Source organism: Penicillium verhagenii, assembly GCF_028828195.1.
Source record: "Penicillium verhagenii strain IBT 33310 chromosome Unknown utg000007l_segment0_segment0, whole genome shotgun sequence".
Lineage (NCBI taxonomy): Eukaryota > Fungi > Ascomycota > Eurotiomycetes > Eurotiales > Aspergillaceae > Penicillium > Penicillium verhagenii.
In genome coordinates this window covers 2954901-2969310 of record NW_026643171.1, presented here as the reverse complement: position 1 = coordinate 2969310, position 14410 = coordinate 2954901, and the positions used below count along the sequence as shown (strand labels likewise).

At 48.2% G+C, this 14410-nt stretch overlaps 6 protein-coding genes across 6 annotated transcripts; 4 read left to right on the top strand and 2 right to left on the bottom strand.

Annotated features, from left to right (window-relative positions):
* Window positions 1-80: 80 nt before the first annotated feature.
* On the bottom strand, window positions 81-2483 carry N7466_007770 (uncharacterized protein; the record flags this gene model as incomplete). Its single annotated transcript, XM_057167159.1, has 2 exons — window positions 81-2339; window positions 2421-2483. The coding sequence occupies 2 exons, from the start codon at window positions 2481-2483 to the stop codon at window positions 81-83; spliced, it is 2322 nt and encodes a 773-aa protein (XP_057020200.1).
* A 1742-nt stretch (window positions 2484-4225) lies between these two features.
* On the top strand, window positions 4226-5551 carry N7466_007769 (NADH:flavin oxidoreductase/NADH oxidase; the record flags this gene model as incomplete). The annotated part of the gene is made up of 2 exons (XM_057167158.1): window positions 4226-4405; window positions 4469-5551. 2 exons carry the CDS (start codon window positions 4226-4228, stop codon window positions 5549-5551), a joined length of 1263 nt encoding a protein of 420 aa, XP_057020199.1.
* A 680-nt stretch (window positions 5552-6231) lies between these two features.
* Window positions 6232-9085, top strand: N7466_007768 (putative sterol glucosyltransferase; the record flags this gene model as incomplete). Its single annotated transcript, XM_057167157.1, has 7 exons — window positions 6232-6327; window positions 6368-7092; window positions 7155-7312; window positions 7363-7726; window positions 7795-8145; window positions 8211-8821; window positions 8889-9085. The coding sequence occupies 7 exons, from the start codon at window positions 6232-6234 to the stop codon at window positions 9083-9085; spliced, it is 2502 nt and encodes an 833-aa protein (XP_057020198.1).
* A 1257-nt stretch (window positions 9086-10342) lies between these two features.
* N7466_007767 (cytochrome P450) lies at window positions 10343-12086 on the top strand (the record flags this gene model as incomplete). The annotated part of the gene is made up of 3 exons (XM_057167156.1): window positions 10343-10546; window positions 10603-10875; window positions 10932-12086. The coding sequence occupies 3 exons, from the start codon at window positions 10343-10345 to the stop codon at window positions 12084-12086; spliced, it is 1632 nt and encodes a 543-aa protein (XP_057020197.1).
* Window positions 12087-12482: 396 nt separating this feature from the next.
* On the top strand, window positions 12483-13485 carry N7466_007766 (oxidoreductase, short-chain dehydrogenase/reductase family; the record flags this gene model as incomplete). Its single annotated transcript, XM_057167155.1, has 2 exons — window positions 12483-12555; window positions 12638-13485. 2 exons carry the CDS (start codon window positions 12483-12485, stop codon window positions 13483-13485), a joined length of 921 nt encoding a protein of 306 aa, XP_057020196.1.
* A 230-nt stretch (window positions 13486-13715) lies between these two features.
* Window positions 13716-14214, bottom strand: N7466_007765 (uncharacterized protein; the record flags this gene model as incomplete). Its single annotated transcript, XM_057167154.1, has 2 exons — window positions 13716-14037; window positions 14114-14214. The coding sequence occupies 2 exons, from the start codon at window positions 14212-14214 to the stop codon at window positions 13716-13718; spliced, it is 423 nt and encodes a 140-aa protein (XP_057020195.1).
* Window positions 14215-14410: the final 196 nt, after the last annotated feature.

The following is a 14410-nucleotide window of genomic DNA, read 5'->3' as shown; positions in this document are numbered from 1 at the left end:
GCTGTTCGGCAGTGATATCATAAAAAAAAAAATAACAGCGTCAGAGTCTCTCAAAGAGACCTCGCTAGAAATGCAGCACATCATAATTGGTCGGTGTGTGCTCGATTGAACGAATATCCTGCAGGAGGACCATTTCGGTTCATTGTGGATGGCGAAGCCGTGTTCGCCCGCGTAAATGGCTGGTAGCCTGTGGGCGGAGGCACACGAGGCATGCGAGGCTGGGGTGTTTGTGAGGTTCCCGAGGGGTTGAACGCGGTGTATCCAGTGCTTTGCGACCCGGCATTCCCAGAGCTCACGGGGGTAAGAGTTCTTGGGGGTTGGCGCATCGACTGATCTACGGGCTGCGGAGTAGGTGCGGTCCGGGTAGCTGGTGTAATAGAGCGCAGCGGCGGGGCATAGCCTTGGGGTTGGTGTGTTGCAGATGCGTTAGCTGGAGTATATGACCTATACCCCTCCTGAGACTGGGTCCCTGCGGTGGCGGGGGTGAAGGATCTGTCTTGATATCCACCTTGTGGGTGAGGCGTACGGGTTCCTGTGCTTGCGGGGGTATATGATCTACCTTGCGCTACATCTTGAAGGTAAGGTGCAGCTGTCGCGTTGTTTGGACTGTAGGACTGGTATCCGTCCTGAGGTTGGGCTGTCGTAGTGCTCGCCGGGGTGTATGATCTCGCTTGGTAGGGATCCTCTGGACGGTACGATCCACCTGCACTTGCCGGGGTGTATGATCTACTCTGGTAAGGATCCTGAGGATGGGAGTCTGCCAAAGCAGAGGCCGGCGTATACGATCTTGCTTGATATCCCTCTTGGGACGGATGGCCCTGCTGGGTAAAGTTGTTTCTATGATCCATATTTGTTCCATAGGTATCAAACTCGTCCTCCTCATACACATCTCCAGACGCTCCGTATCGATCATAATGACCATCAAATCCAGAATGATCGTAATGGTGGGTTGCTTCAGAATGGTCGAAATAATCATCAGTAGTATCGAGATGTGGAGCTGATTTGGCATATGGATCAGCGGCCGGAGTAAATGTCCGAGATGGCTGTATTCCGGAGGTTGTCAAATCATGGTATTCAGATGATTGGTAGTAATGATCGTCTTCATGTGCGTATGAAGACCCAGTAGCAGTGTGTGGCTGAGCTGAGCCCATCCGTGATGGAACATTCGCTGGCAAAGGTGGAACAGGAGGCAATGAAGAGGCTTGGTGATCAAGTGGGCTATATCCCATTGGAGCCGCATTGGTGGTCAATGGCGCCGAGTCCGCCGAAATAGCTGATGACTTGGTCATAGTTCGAGATAATGGCGGTTTGCTGTCGAGCTCGAGATTCGGCAGTGTCGGCATTCGCTCCGTTCGAGTCGAGTTCGACCGTGTATACGGTGGTAAAGTTGTCTCGGTGGTGCTACGCGACAAGGTTGTCACAGCAGGAGTCTTATCCATGTCAATTGAAGGTAGTGTGGGTTTCGACTCCGAGGTCGCCAGGCCAGGTCGGGTTGGCTGACGGTCTTGTAATTGTAGACCTTTCGCCAGGGCTTTGTCAACCTTCTTCCGCACAATTCTTTTAAGTCGTGTGCTAATTTTCCGTCGGCAATACGCTTTGAGGGACCCGTCTTCGGCTGGGATATGGTGGAACAAAAAGATTAAGTAAAGAATAACGGCAGAAGCAAGCTTCAAAACCGACAGTACCCAAATAACCAATGTAAAAAGCATACCAAACAAGACCACTGCTTGAAGGTTGTTGTCTTCGGCGAGGATTTTAATATTATTAAAAAACTGGACGATTGAAGAGGCGTCGCCGTCGCTTGTTGTGTTCTTTCCTCCTGGGATAAGGTCGGCCTTCATGACGGAGTACAGGGTGATTGCATTGATAACCTGGCGAGGTCCATCCGCAAAAACGGTGTTCATCCAGAACTGGAAAGAGAAGTATGTATAGAGGGCGACATACTCGGCTCCCTTTTTACTCTTTGTCAGCTCCGCAAAGACGAGGAACCTTTTGTATCCACGGCCCTTCTTCTCAAGCACACGGAAACTTTGAATGCGCACGGCAAGGGGATCCAAGTAGCTTCGAGGAATACTTCCGGAGCGCATGGCACGAATAGCGAATATCCAGCGGTAAAGCAGAAGAGCTAGCGACACGAGAATACAGACGCCGAAGATCCACCGAGAGATTTTGAATGGGATAGCGGGTTCAACGCGGCCAGACCAACGGGAAAATGCAAGCAAATTGATAGCAGTAAAGATGTCGACACCGTATACTGCCACTGAGACTATAAGCATTATCCATAGGAAGATATATGAGAAGGATGTCCAGCATGAACTGGATTTGAAGTCGTCCAGGTTCTAAAGTCCCGGTCAGTACGGAGAATTCTCGCGAAACCAAAAGAAAAAAGAAAAAAGGAAATCCCTTTCAAGCAAACATACAACGTAGTCCCATTTTTCCTCCAGCGGATTATCTCCCTTTTCGCGATCTCCAGAGCAACCCATTATGCTTGTGGAACTGGACCGGCCAGGAAGCGATCGAAAAGGCAGTTGTATTGAAACGACTGTGGAGAAAACACCAGGTAGGTAGGTAGACTTCGTCGGGCCAGCCGGGCGAAGTCGCGATCGAAATGTCGGGTCGAAAGTAGATCGAAACGAGAGACAGGTACACAACGAGTGTAAAAAGGGAGCGGACAAGAGTGTCTTAACCGCGTGAAAGGCGCATGTCTGAAAGAGGCTAGGAGATGCAGGCTGGGATTGCCACGGGCTAGGAAATGGCAAGACGATGGTGTTTCAGAATGGCATTCACTCCAGCCCTAGTGATGAGCACGGGGCATTGATCGCCAGGTGGAATTTTGTCGATTCGCTTTGTGATGGTGCCAAGAAAGGGGGGATGTGGATTAGGATCAGCCGTCGATCGGATTGCGGAGAAAGAATGCGCGCGTAAAGAGCGGCTGGAATGAATGACTGAGCAGACTCGAACAAAGCAAGACAGAAGAATGAGCGAAAGAGAAAGAATTAGAACGAGAAAGAGAGAGGGATTGAAAGGGGGGGGGGGGAAGATTGAAAAGATGAAACAAATGCTAAGAGGGTTCAGCGGGTGGAGCTAAGGCCTAACGGGAACCTTTCCTTTCACTTAATCTCCAAGGCTGACACGGGAAACAATACAAAAGCCTCTTCTCTCCTTTTCATTCTATAATTAACATGTCAATTATTGCCATTTGCTGAAACTTGAGCTGCAGCTTCAACCAGCTCGGATTTGAACTCAAATTGTCATTGGCTCTATATACTTGCGCTGTTTCCTTACATAGTACAAATCTACCCTGCGGGTTCCACTTTTGCTAAGAGAATAATATGGGGCCGAACGCTCGGCGCACTCTGTCAACCATTTACTGGAGAAAAGTCCCTGCCTTTTTAGCGCCCGAAAATCGGCCGAACCGCCCATAGTCATGCACGATAGGCGCCCAAGCTAAACCAGGACTTGGTATCTCACAATTCAATCTTTTCTCTCCATCTACCCCTTCAAAGTCACGGAAAAAAAGTGAAGAACACTGGGTTCTCATGTCTAAGGGGTTAATATTTATACTTCTGCCGCGGCCCACAGCCTAAAGAGCTCAAGTGCTCCCGAGGTCGCTTCTACTAGTTTCTTGGTGGCTGACATGGCTAATGAGCGATATATTAGCCGACATTGACAACATTGACAATACTGGTTGCTTAGTAACCCCCCTTTTTTTAACCACTGGAATGTACATAATTCGCATGCGTTTTCATGACACATTTGTATATAACCAGTGGTCATTAGTTGATCCATAATTATGAGATTCAATCTGACGAAGACTGATTTTGATGGACATCCTTCAAGTGCACAGAAATTGACCTATCAGGGGTTAGTACTAGTAAGGACTAGTCAATATGTATGAGATTGGCTATCTCGAGTTTCTATGTAGGGTCTACCCCGGTACACGTTATTGACAGTTCTATTATCCAACATTGGAAGACTTTCGAGCACTTGAGGCTATAGCTTGTCCGTAAATTTCACTCTTCTCTGCTCATTCTCATCCGTCTTTTACGCAGAGACGGTGACGTCAATTAGTATGCGGGGTGAGCTTTGCATTTATAAGCTGGTGGAGCACCGATCTCTTCCTGCAGGGAAGTTAGACAACCCAATGCGTTGTCTTCTCGTGTCTGAAAGCTGATTCTTCTTTATTCATTCAAAACATTTAGTGGCATCTTTAACACTCACAAAAATGGCGCAATCAGCTCTTCCCGATATCGTGAACAAGCCCGCCGATGGCATCTCCTACTTCACCCCCGCCCAAGTCCCACCCGCGGGATCCGCAGCGATTCCCCAGTCTGATGGGGCACAGCCACCAAAGCTCTTCCAGCCTTTCAAAGTGCGGGGCGTCACTTTTCACAATCGCATCGGAGTAAGCTTATTTCCCTCTTCCACGTCAATGAGGACTCCATTCTAACCACAAAAGCCACAATAGCTTTCCCCTCTATGCCAATACAGTGCCGACGATGGCCATATGACAGACTGGCACATGGCCCACCTGGGTGGAATCGCCCAACGTGGTCCCGGCTTCCTGATGGTCGAAGCAACCGCAGTACAACCTGAGGGCCGCATCACCCCGCAAGACCACGGTCTCTGGAAGGACTCGCAGATCGAGCCCCTCCGCCGCGTGGTGGAGTTTGTGCACAGCCAGAATCAGATCATCGGTCTCCAGGTCGCCCACGCAGGACGTAAGGCGAGTACCGTTGCTCCCTGGTTAAGTGCGGCAGATACAGCCTCAGAGGCAGTGGGTGGGTGGCCGAACAATGTAATCGGCCCAAGTGATGCTCCCTTCCGCGACGAGTTCCCCACGCCCCAGGCAATGACCAAGGCCGGCATTGAGCAATTCAAGAAGGACTGGGTGTCTGCTGTCAAGCGAGCGGTGAAAGCTGGAGTAGACTTTGTCGAGATCCACAATGCCCACGGCTATCTACTTATGAGCTTTGTTTCACCGGCCGTGAATCACCGTACCGATGAGTATGGTGGTAGCTTTGAGAACCGTATTAGGTTGACATTGGAAATCGCGCAGTTGACTCGAGATAATGTTCCCGAGGATATGCCTGTCTTCCTGCGTATCTCGGCCACGGATTGGTTGGAAGAATCTTTGCCTAACGAGCCGAGTTGGCGTGTGGAAGATACCGTTCGTCTGGCTGTGGCTTTGGCAGAAAGTGGCAATGTTGATGTGTTGGATATCAGCAGTGGGGGCAACCACAGCAAGCAGCATATTCATGCCAAGGCAGCTTTCCAGGCGCCTTTTGCCATCAAGGTGAAGGAAGCTGTTGGTAATAAGCTTATGGTTGGCTCGGTCGGTATGATAGACTCGGGTCACCTGGCAAACAGTCTTTTGGAGAGCGATGGGCTGGACTTCGTCCTCATTGGTCGAGGATTTCAAAAGAACCCGAGCCTGGTTTGGACATGGGCTGAAGAGCTGGATGTTGAGATCTCCATGGCTCACCAGATCCGCTGGGGCTTCGCCAGTCGTGGTGGTGGCGCTTATTTGAACAAGCGCAGTCGTTCATAAGACATCTGGAAGCTTCGTAGCTACTAGATCACTGCCTAGTATACGTATGTATTTAGGTGTATAGATCAGTCAACCAAGAAGGATCATAGATTTGCGCAGAATTGACATGGATTCGAGATTTACACATACTATTTTTACTGTTGTCGATACACTGTGATCAGCACGTGCGGTTTTCAACCTTGGAACATTTGAACATTTGAAGGTCAACTACTACATGTACATGTAAACATTGATTCCAGTATTGTAAAAAGTTGAGTGGCTGCCCATGTGGTAGATATCCAGTTCATTGTTACTATCCGGTACATATTATGCTGCATTTATAGGCCTCGCTCACCTATAATTCATGCGGGCCCGACTTCATCACACGCGTCCACTTAAAACAGATATCAACACACCAGATTCAAAAAGCAGCCAACCTTGGAAGTTTCCAATTGTCACATACTTGATGGTAAAGTGGGCAAGATCGAAGGCTACTGGTTGGTCAACATTCAACCCAAAGGTCCTAAACGCTTTGATGTTTCACGTCTGTGGGGAGGGCTCCACTCGCTGACTAAGGACATGCATGATGACATAGCTGCGGGGAGATCGAACCAAGGTTGACCTTGGATGTTTTGCTCTCAGTTGTTAGCCTCAATTCCAACGTTTCGTCGACCTGGTCGACATAACTTAAGGATTCAAAGATGGAAGAAGATCGAGAGCAAGGGTATGAATCGGAGCAAGCCCAGATTCCGACTCCTGCACCGTATGAGAATGAGTTGATATCAGATTCAGGCCTGGTTCAAGGTATGATCCAGCGCAAAGAAGAAATGCATATAGTATGAATACCTTGGAACCAGGATACTGATGAATGACTTAGCCGATGGACGTGTTCATATTAACCTCGACTCAACGGTCGCAAGAGCTATCGCAGAGAGCATCAATTATCAGCAAGAGAACCGTCGTGAATCCAGCGATTATAACGCGAGAGTTGCGCGGTCGCTACCATTCGACTTAAAGCTTAATATTGTCATCCAGATTGTGGGAAGTCGCGGAGATGTGCAGCCATTTGTCGCGCTGGGATGCGCGCTGCAGAGACATGGACATCGGATTCGTATCGCAACTCACGGTGTCTTTGCCGATTTTATTCACAGTTCAGGCCTGGAATTCTTCCCAATCGGTGGAAATCCAGCAGACCTGATGGCATACATGGTCAAGAACCCTGGTCTTCTTCCTCAAATGCAGACCTTACGTGAAGGTGAAATTTGCAAAAAGAAAATCATGATTGGAGAAATGCTGGAAGGATGTTGGAGATCCTGTATTGAGAATGATCCATACACTCAGGAACCATTCGTGGCGGATGCTATCATCGCAAATCCACCCAGCTTTGCCCATGTTCATTGTGCTCAGGCCCTGAGTATTCCTGTTCACTTGATGTTCACGATGCCCTGGAGCAGTACCAAGTCTTTCCCACATCCCCTGTCGAGCCTGACTGCAGACCCAGAGCATAAAGGGCTGGATTGTTGGGTATCTTATGGAGTTGTGGAATGGCTGACATGGCAAGGGTGAGCTCCTCTTCGTGGCTCTTCAAAATTGTAGATACTTTGCTCACTCTTTGATCCCACAGATTAGCAGATGTCATCAACAAATGGCGGGCTTCAATAGATCTCGGTCCGATCCCAACAACAGAAGGCCCAGGTCTACATGAAGGGCTTAAGATCCCCTTCACTTACTGTTGGTCACCTGCTCTGGTACCAAAGCCACGAGACTGGCCAGCTTATGTTGGTATGTATGGGTATGCTGCCATCTCTCAGGGGATACTAACTGTTTCCTAGATGTGTGTGGGTTCTTCTTCCGAGATCCCCCAGAATATGACCCATCCCCGGAGCTACAGGAATTTCTGCTGTTAGGAAGTCCACCAGTATACATTGGCTTCGGCAGTATCGTTGTTGATGACCCTCAAAAGCTTATAGGCACTGTTCTGGAAGCAGTCAGAGCCAGTGGCGCGCGAGCTGTCATTTCCAAAGGCTGGAGCAATATGGATGGAGGACAAGACGAAAACATTTTCTATATCGGTGATTGTCCGCATGAATGGCTCTTCCAGCATGTAGCTGCCGTGGTGCATCACGGTGGAGCCGGTACCACGGCATGTGGTTTGATAAACGGAAAGCCGACAGCTATCGTACCGTTCTTTGGAGAGTATGAAACCTTGCTCGATAAACTATTCAACCTACTTGTTGCTTCCATGCTAACTCAACAAATTACAGTCAGCCATTCTGGGGTGATATGGTGGCAAATGCCGGTGCAGGCCCAAGGCCCATTCCTCATGAGTCTCTGACCGTTCACAATCTTGCAAAAGCCATCAAATTCTGTCTGACCCCGGAAGCCACAACCGCTGCTCAGGCTCTCGCCGCTAAGATGCAAGCGGAGCGTGGTGTCGATGAAGCTGTCAAATCATTTCATCGCAATCTCCCCCTCGACCGAATGCGTTGCATGATAATCCCAGATCAAGTTGCGGTTTGGAAATACCAAAAGGGCAAGAGGAGCTTGAATTTGTCCAAACTGGCTGTGCAAACATTAATCGAGTACTCGAGGATAGAAACTGAGAGTCTGGATTGGTATGTATTACCTCTACCCTTTATTACAAGCATCAAATGTGTGAAACATTGCTGATTTTTTCAAGTCATGATATAAACCCAATCACCATCGAAAATCGACGCTGGGATCCATTAACGGGTGTCATATCCGCAGGCATATCTACAGGAACTCGAATGCTGAAAACAAGCACCGGCATGATTTACGAACCTTTCAAAGAACTTACCCGTGCTAAATCATCGCCTGCATCTGAACAAAAACGATCCGCATCTGTATCAACCGACAATATCTCATCACTACGTTCTCGATCTACAACAACTCAGCCAAACAGCGATCGTGCTAGAAGTCCCAGAAGTCCATTCACAACAGCGGGAGACATGGCAGGCGCGTCACTAGATAGTTTTGGAAAATTTACAGCAGGCTATTTCAAGGGTGTTCTAGTCGATATCCCCACCGCAGCAGCCGATGGCTTCCGACATGTATCACAGGTATACGGCGATAAGCCCAAAGACTACGGTACCGTCACAGATTGGAGATCTGGTGCCAAGGTGGGCGGTAAGAATTTTGTCGGTGGGCTGAAAGAAGGCATCACAGGTCTTGTTAGGCATCCCTGGAAAGGATATCAAGAGGGTGGTCGAGAGGGCGCGTGGAAGGGACTAGCAAAGGGTGCTATTGGGCTCGCCACGAAAGGGCCATCTGGTAAGTGTTTGTTGATTGGAAAATTGTGAGATATGAATGTTGTCGCTGATAATGAATTATGTCACAGCTGGAATCGGGCTGTGGGCCTATCCTTCTCAAGGTGTTGCCAGGAGTATTGAAGCGAAATTCCGGGCAAAGACTCGCAAGGCGATTGTCGTTGCTCGACTGATGGATGGCTATGGTCAGACTATCGAGATGCAAGTGTCAGAGGAGATGAAAGAGGAAATAGTTCGAGAATTCGATAGGCTCATGGGACTAAACTGATGCATCAGTCCCTTTGAAGACATTCAAATCCGATCCATAAATCACTTTGACTTAGCGTACCATTCATGCTCATAATCACCATCATGGCTATACTACTTCGTATTCAGCCTTGAAATGTTATTTATCCTTTTGGTTATATTTTTAGTACTGCGCAAAGTTTGCTCTATGCACATTTGTGCCAGCTCGCGTGTTCAGGCAGCAGGAATCAATTGATGAGATGATTCGTTGGTCATATCAGTAGTAGGCTTAGACTGTCAGTTACAATAGTCCCAGAACGTCATCGGAGAGACCGTAACTAACCAACTAACTACTAGTTAGTTAAATGGTGGGCGGAGTAAGCAGCTGCTGTCGATGTGCTTGCCGCTTTAGTAAGTGGGGTGACTTGCATGCCGTGGATCAATATTGGCCCGAATCTCCAAACGTAATCTCTAAGTGAGATTTGGCCTTTCAATATTCTAGAAAATAGCAATGGTCACATAAGTTTTGGCTTATGAGGCTCAAGTTAGTAACTGATTCGGGCGTGCTGCCTTGTTTCATGGGCAGGGCACTCTCCTCGATTCCCTGCAATTTTTGGCAATCGCACGCGATCAATTCACTCTGGTTTTACTTCAATGTCGTCACTCGTCAGACATCACGCGAATACCTAGATCAAATGATGTGCATTGTGAATTCGTGGCATGGGTCAAATGAATAAGTACTTTGTACAAGTGTAGCCCATGAGTCGGATCCACCTTATTATTCCCGGGCGCATAAATTGCCGTCAGTAATGGAGTCACAATGATTCGCGCAAGGGGGTTGAGGGTGGCCCAATACGGTATTGGATTCGTTGGTCGATCTCGCGCGTGAAGACGTAAAGACGTGGAGACGTGGAGACGTGGAGACATGAAGAGTGGAGTCCAAGTGCAACTGGTAGCCTAATTTGGAAGTGATTGCGAGTTCGGCATTCACGCAAACCCGCTCCGATCCCGTTAAACATGAAATGCCACATGTGCACCTTCCACCTTAAACAAATCTTCATAAATTCCACAACTCCCAACTGCTTCAATCTTATCGCTTAACAATTTCGAAAAGTCTCATTTATATTACATCTCATCAGCCTTCTTAACCTTATCAAATCCGGAGTTCACATATTAGATCGTATTCCTTGCAAGCGACTATCCGATTGAACGCTTCCTATAGGCCATCCAGAACACCGATCGTGCATTAAAGGCCCACACTGGAATCCCAAAAACGACCCATTTCAGGCCAGCCATCATCATGGGTCGCTTGAACGACGGTTTCAATATTCTTTACTTCGGCGTGGCAGCCGGGGTATACCTCAAGCCTGACTACGCCATCAAAAACTCCAGATTTGTCACGATTGCCATTTTCTTCACAATCATCACGGTATCGAAGCTCATCTATCAACTCTTTCTTTACCCTCTCTTCTTCACACCTTTAAAACAAATACCAACGCCCTCAGTGAGTTTGTGGCTACCTCTGCGACAGCAGGATCTTATTTTCTGACTTTTTTCTAGAACCGACACTGGTTCAAAGGAAATACTAACTCCGGCCTAATTGACACACCCCATGACTTGATCAAAGAGTGGACCTCTAGCATTCCAAATGATGGACTCATCCGCTACTATATCGTTGGACAGCTCGAGCGGCTTGTCTTAACGAACCCCAAAGCCTTGAGCGAAGTCCTTAATTCTAAAGTCTATGATTTTGCTAAGCCCACGGTGGCGCAACAAAACCTTCGCCGCGTTGTGGGAGATGGTGTCCTACTTGCTGAGGGTGATGAACACAAAGTAAGCTAGAACGACTAATGCGGTCCTGATGCGATCTTGAAATAACCTTTCTTTAGTTCCAAAGAAAAAATCTAATGCCCGCATTTTCTTACCGCCATATCAAGGATCTTTACCCCATCTTCTGGAGTAAGAGTGCCGAAATGGCCAAGTTGATCCGCCGTGATGTGGAATCTCGAGAATCACCCGAGGACAATACTATCACAGTCCGAACCTACGCAAGCCGCGCCACCCTCGATATCATCGGATTGGCGGGAATGGGTCATGACTTTGACTCTCTGCAAAATCCAAACAACCGTCTTTACAAATCCTACCAAAAAATCTTTACTAGCCCAAGTACTTTTGCTCGAATTCTGTTCATGGTCGGGGTAATGCTTGGCGATATGAGAATCGCGCATAGTATCCCCACCCAGCGCAACAAGACCTTTGCCGAAGGTCGCTTTGTCATCCGTGAAACTGCCCGTCAAATGCTACGCGATAAGAAAGCCGCGGTGAATGGTGAGAATAAAGATACTGGTATCGACATCATCTCGGTTGCCATGCGAAGCGGAACCTTTGAAGAAGAAAACCTCATCGATCAGTTGATGACATTCCTGGCTGCTGGGCATGAAACCACAGCAGGCGCTCTTCAATGGGCTGTTTACGCTCTGTCCAAGAATCCCGACGTCCAAGATCGTCTGCGTGAAGAAGTTCGCGCCAATCTCCCCCCTATCAATGTCGAGGATCCCGAGCCCATTGATGCTGCCGCGATCGACAACTTGCACTACCTGAATGCCGTCTGCAACGAGGTTCTTCGCTTCCATCCATCTGTCCCAAATACCGTTCGTGTGGCTGTGAAAGATACATCTCTGGTCGGACAGCCGATTCCCAAGGGCACATTTCTCGTTCTGTCGGCGGAGCTTTTGAACCACATGCCCGAGCTGTGGGGACCTGATGCGGATAAATTCAACCCAGATCGATGGATGGGCCCGGGCAAAGCGAACACTGGCGGAGCTACAAGCAACTATGCGTTTTTGAGTTTCCTTCATGGTCCGCGTGCTTGTATTGGTCAGGGATTCTCCAAGGCCGAACTAGCTTGCCTGCTCGCTGTTCTCGTTGGAAGCTTCAAATTTGAGCTGAAATACCCTGATGCCAAATTGGAGTTGAAGCTTGGTGCGACCAGCACACCAAAGGATGGTGTTCAGGCTAAGTTTACTCCGTTGGACGGATGGTAGTAAAACTCAGGCTTGGAATCATCTTCCACTACTTCTATTGTTCGCTTTTTTACCCAATACAAAATGTAAATACATACTAGGTATCTGAACCCTACCCAATTTCTCTCTTATTTGGCATTTCAGTTTCCCCTCTGGTTATCTCAGACTCCAGAGTCACATGGCGCTCGCTTGCTTGAGCTTGATAAACAAGGTTTTCTCCACATTTTACCGAATTAGGCAATGCTTGAGAGGTGTGGGCCGTGTGGCGAAAATCAACCTGACCTCGTTCGGTTCAACAGACGACCGACGGCCTAACATACTACGCAGTCCCGATTTCACGCTGTCCAATCTACCTATAACTTAAGAGATGGGACTTTCCTGATTGGAGCCCAAAACTCAACATTACATTGCGAAAATATGCCAGACTTCAATTTCAATCCGGATACGGATATCCCCGATCTTTCGGGCAAGACAATATTCATTACCGGAGGTAAGTAGAAAGCTCAGCGTCAGCCATATAATTGTGCCTCAGAAACCGCCCAGACCAACCAATCTGACAAACTTACGAACAGGAACAAACGGCCTAGGCGCCCAGTCCGCAATCCATCTATCCAAACACAATCCAGCCCACATCTACATCAGCGGCCGAAATGCACAAAGCGCCGAGAAAGTCATCTCTCAGATCCGCGACAGCGGCTCACAGACAGAAGTCACATTCGTCGAGTCTGATCTCGCATCCCTCGAGTCAGTAAAAGCAGCAGCTGAAAAATTTACATCGCAAACAACCCGCCTCGATATCCTGATTTGCAACGCCGGTATCATGGCACAACCACCCGGCCTCACGAAAGACGGCTACGAGGTGCAGTTCGGAACAAACCATCTCGGTCACGCACTCCTCATCAAGAAGTTACTCCCGCTACTCGAAAGCACATCGAATGAAGGCGGAGATGCGCGTATTATCATACTCACATCCCAGGGCCTTCTTCTCCATCCCAGCGGTGGTATCGTTTTTAGCGACCTGAAAACGGTACAAGATTGTATGTTCCTTGGCGCCTGGCGTCGGTATGGGCAGAGTAAACTTGCGAATCTGCTGTACGCGCGTGAGCTAGCGCGCAGGTACCCGGGTATATTGTCTGTGCCTGTGCATCCGGGTGTGGTTGCGACTGATCTCGTAGCGAATCAGGGTTTTCTTGATAAGGCGGTCATATATGGCACCAATGCGGGGAGACTTTTGAAGCCGGAGGAGGGTGCTTATAACCAGTGCTGGGCAGCAACTGTTGCGCGGGCGGGTATCACGAATGGGGCTTATCATGAACCAGTTGGAAAGGAAAAGGAGAGTCGCTTGGATAAGACTGCGAAGGATGATTCATTGGCGGGTCGGTTGTGGGATTGGACTGAGGAGGCGCTCAAGGCGTATTGAAGTGTTTAGAAATTCCGTTTCTTTAAGCTTGATAATATTTGAGAAGAGAGGTTGCCACATGAGATGTGTGGCAAATAAAGCAAATAAAAATACATAGTAGTACTACTAGTATGTACTACCTTTCTTTAATGTGACCGTTTACAAGCAAACCCCCCACCCAATAAACATAGTATTACTTATAACCACGCTCTATCCATCAGGTGTTGATCAAAGATAAAGCCATTGAGCACCTATCGTCCTTCTTTCCACAGCGCCTTGATGCTCTTCTTCACAGGCTTGAAAATGGCCTTGGTCTCGGCCTTGAGTGCCTTTCGCTCTTCCTTGGTCCATTCCCCATTCCGCTTGGCTTCTCTGATTTCTCGGACTTGAGTGGTGAGAACAGTGGAGGCATTCTCAACGGCACACTTAGTGCACTTCTCTTGGTCGTTGATATCGTTCAGAGCCTGTTTCAATGCACGAATAATTTCCTGCGCTTGTGGTCTTTCCAATTCCCGATCGAAACGCTCAGACTGGCTCGGGCCGTGCGTTGGACATGGTGCCCTGCTGCTTACGCTATTGAGTACTAGTTAATATTTGCTAAATAATATTGACTGAAAAAGATTTCAAAAGGTGGGTGGAAAGGACATACTGCTCATTCTCATGTTCTTCGGTCTTATTCAAGTCGGAAGACTTGATAGAGATGGAGCAAGAGGGAGGAGCTTTGGAGTCTTCGCCGCTGAATTGGGTCATCGTGGCGTTTTGGACGATGAAAGAATTAAAAGTGGAAGGAAACTTGAAATCAATCAAGTTGGTTCAAAGGTTGTAATGATATTCACTTGATTGCTTAAAGCTCGGTATCAGGCAAGATTGGCTTGCCTGCTGATTTTATATTTATTTCGCCTTCATTACAGAAAATAGACCGCATAGATATCGAAAAGGGTAACTC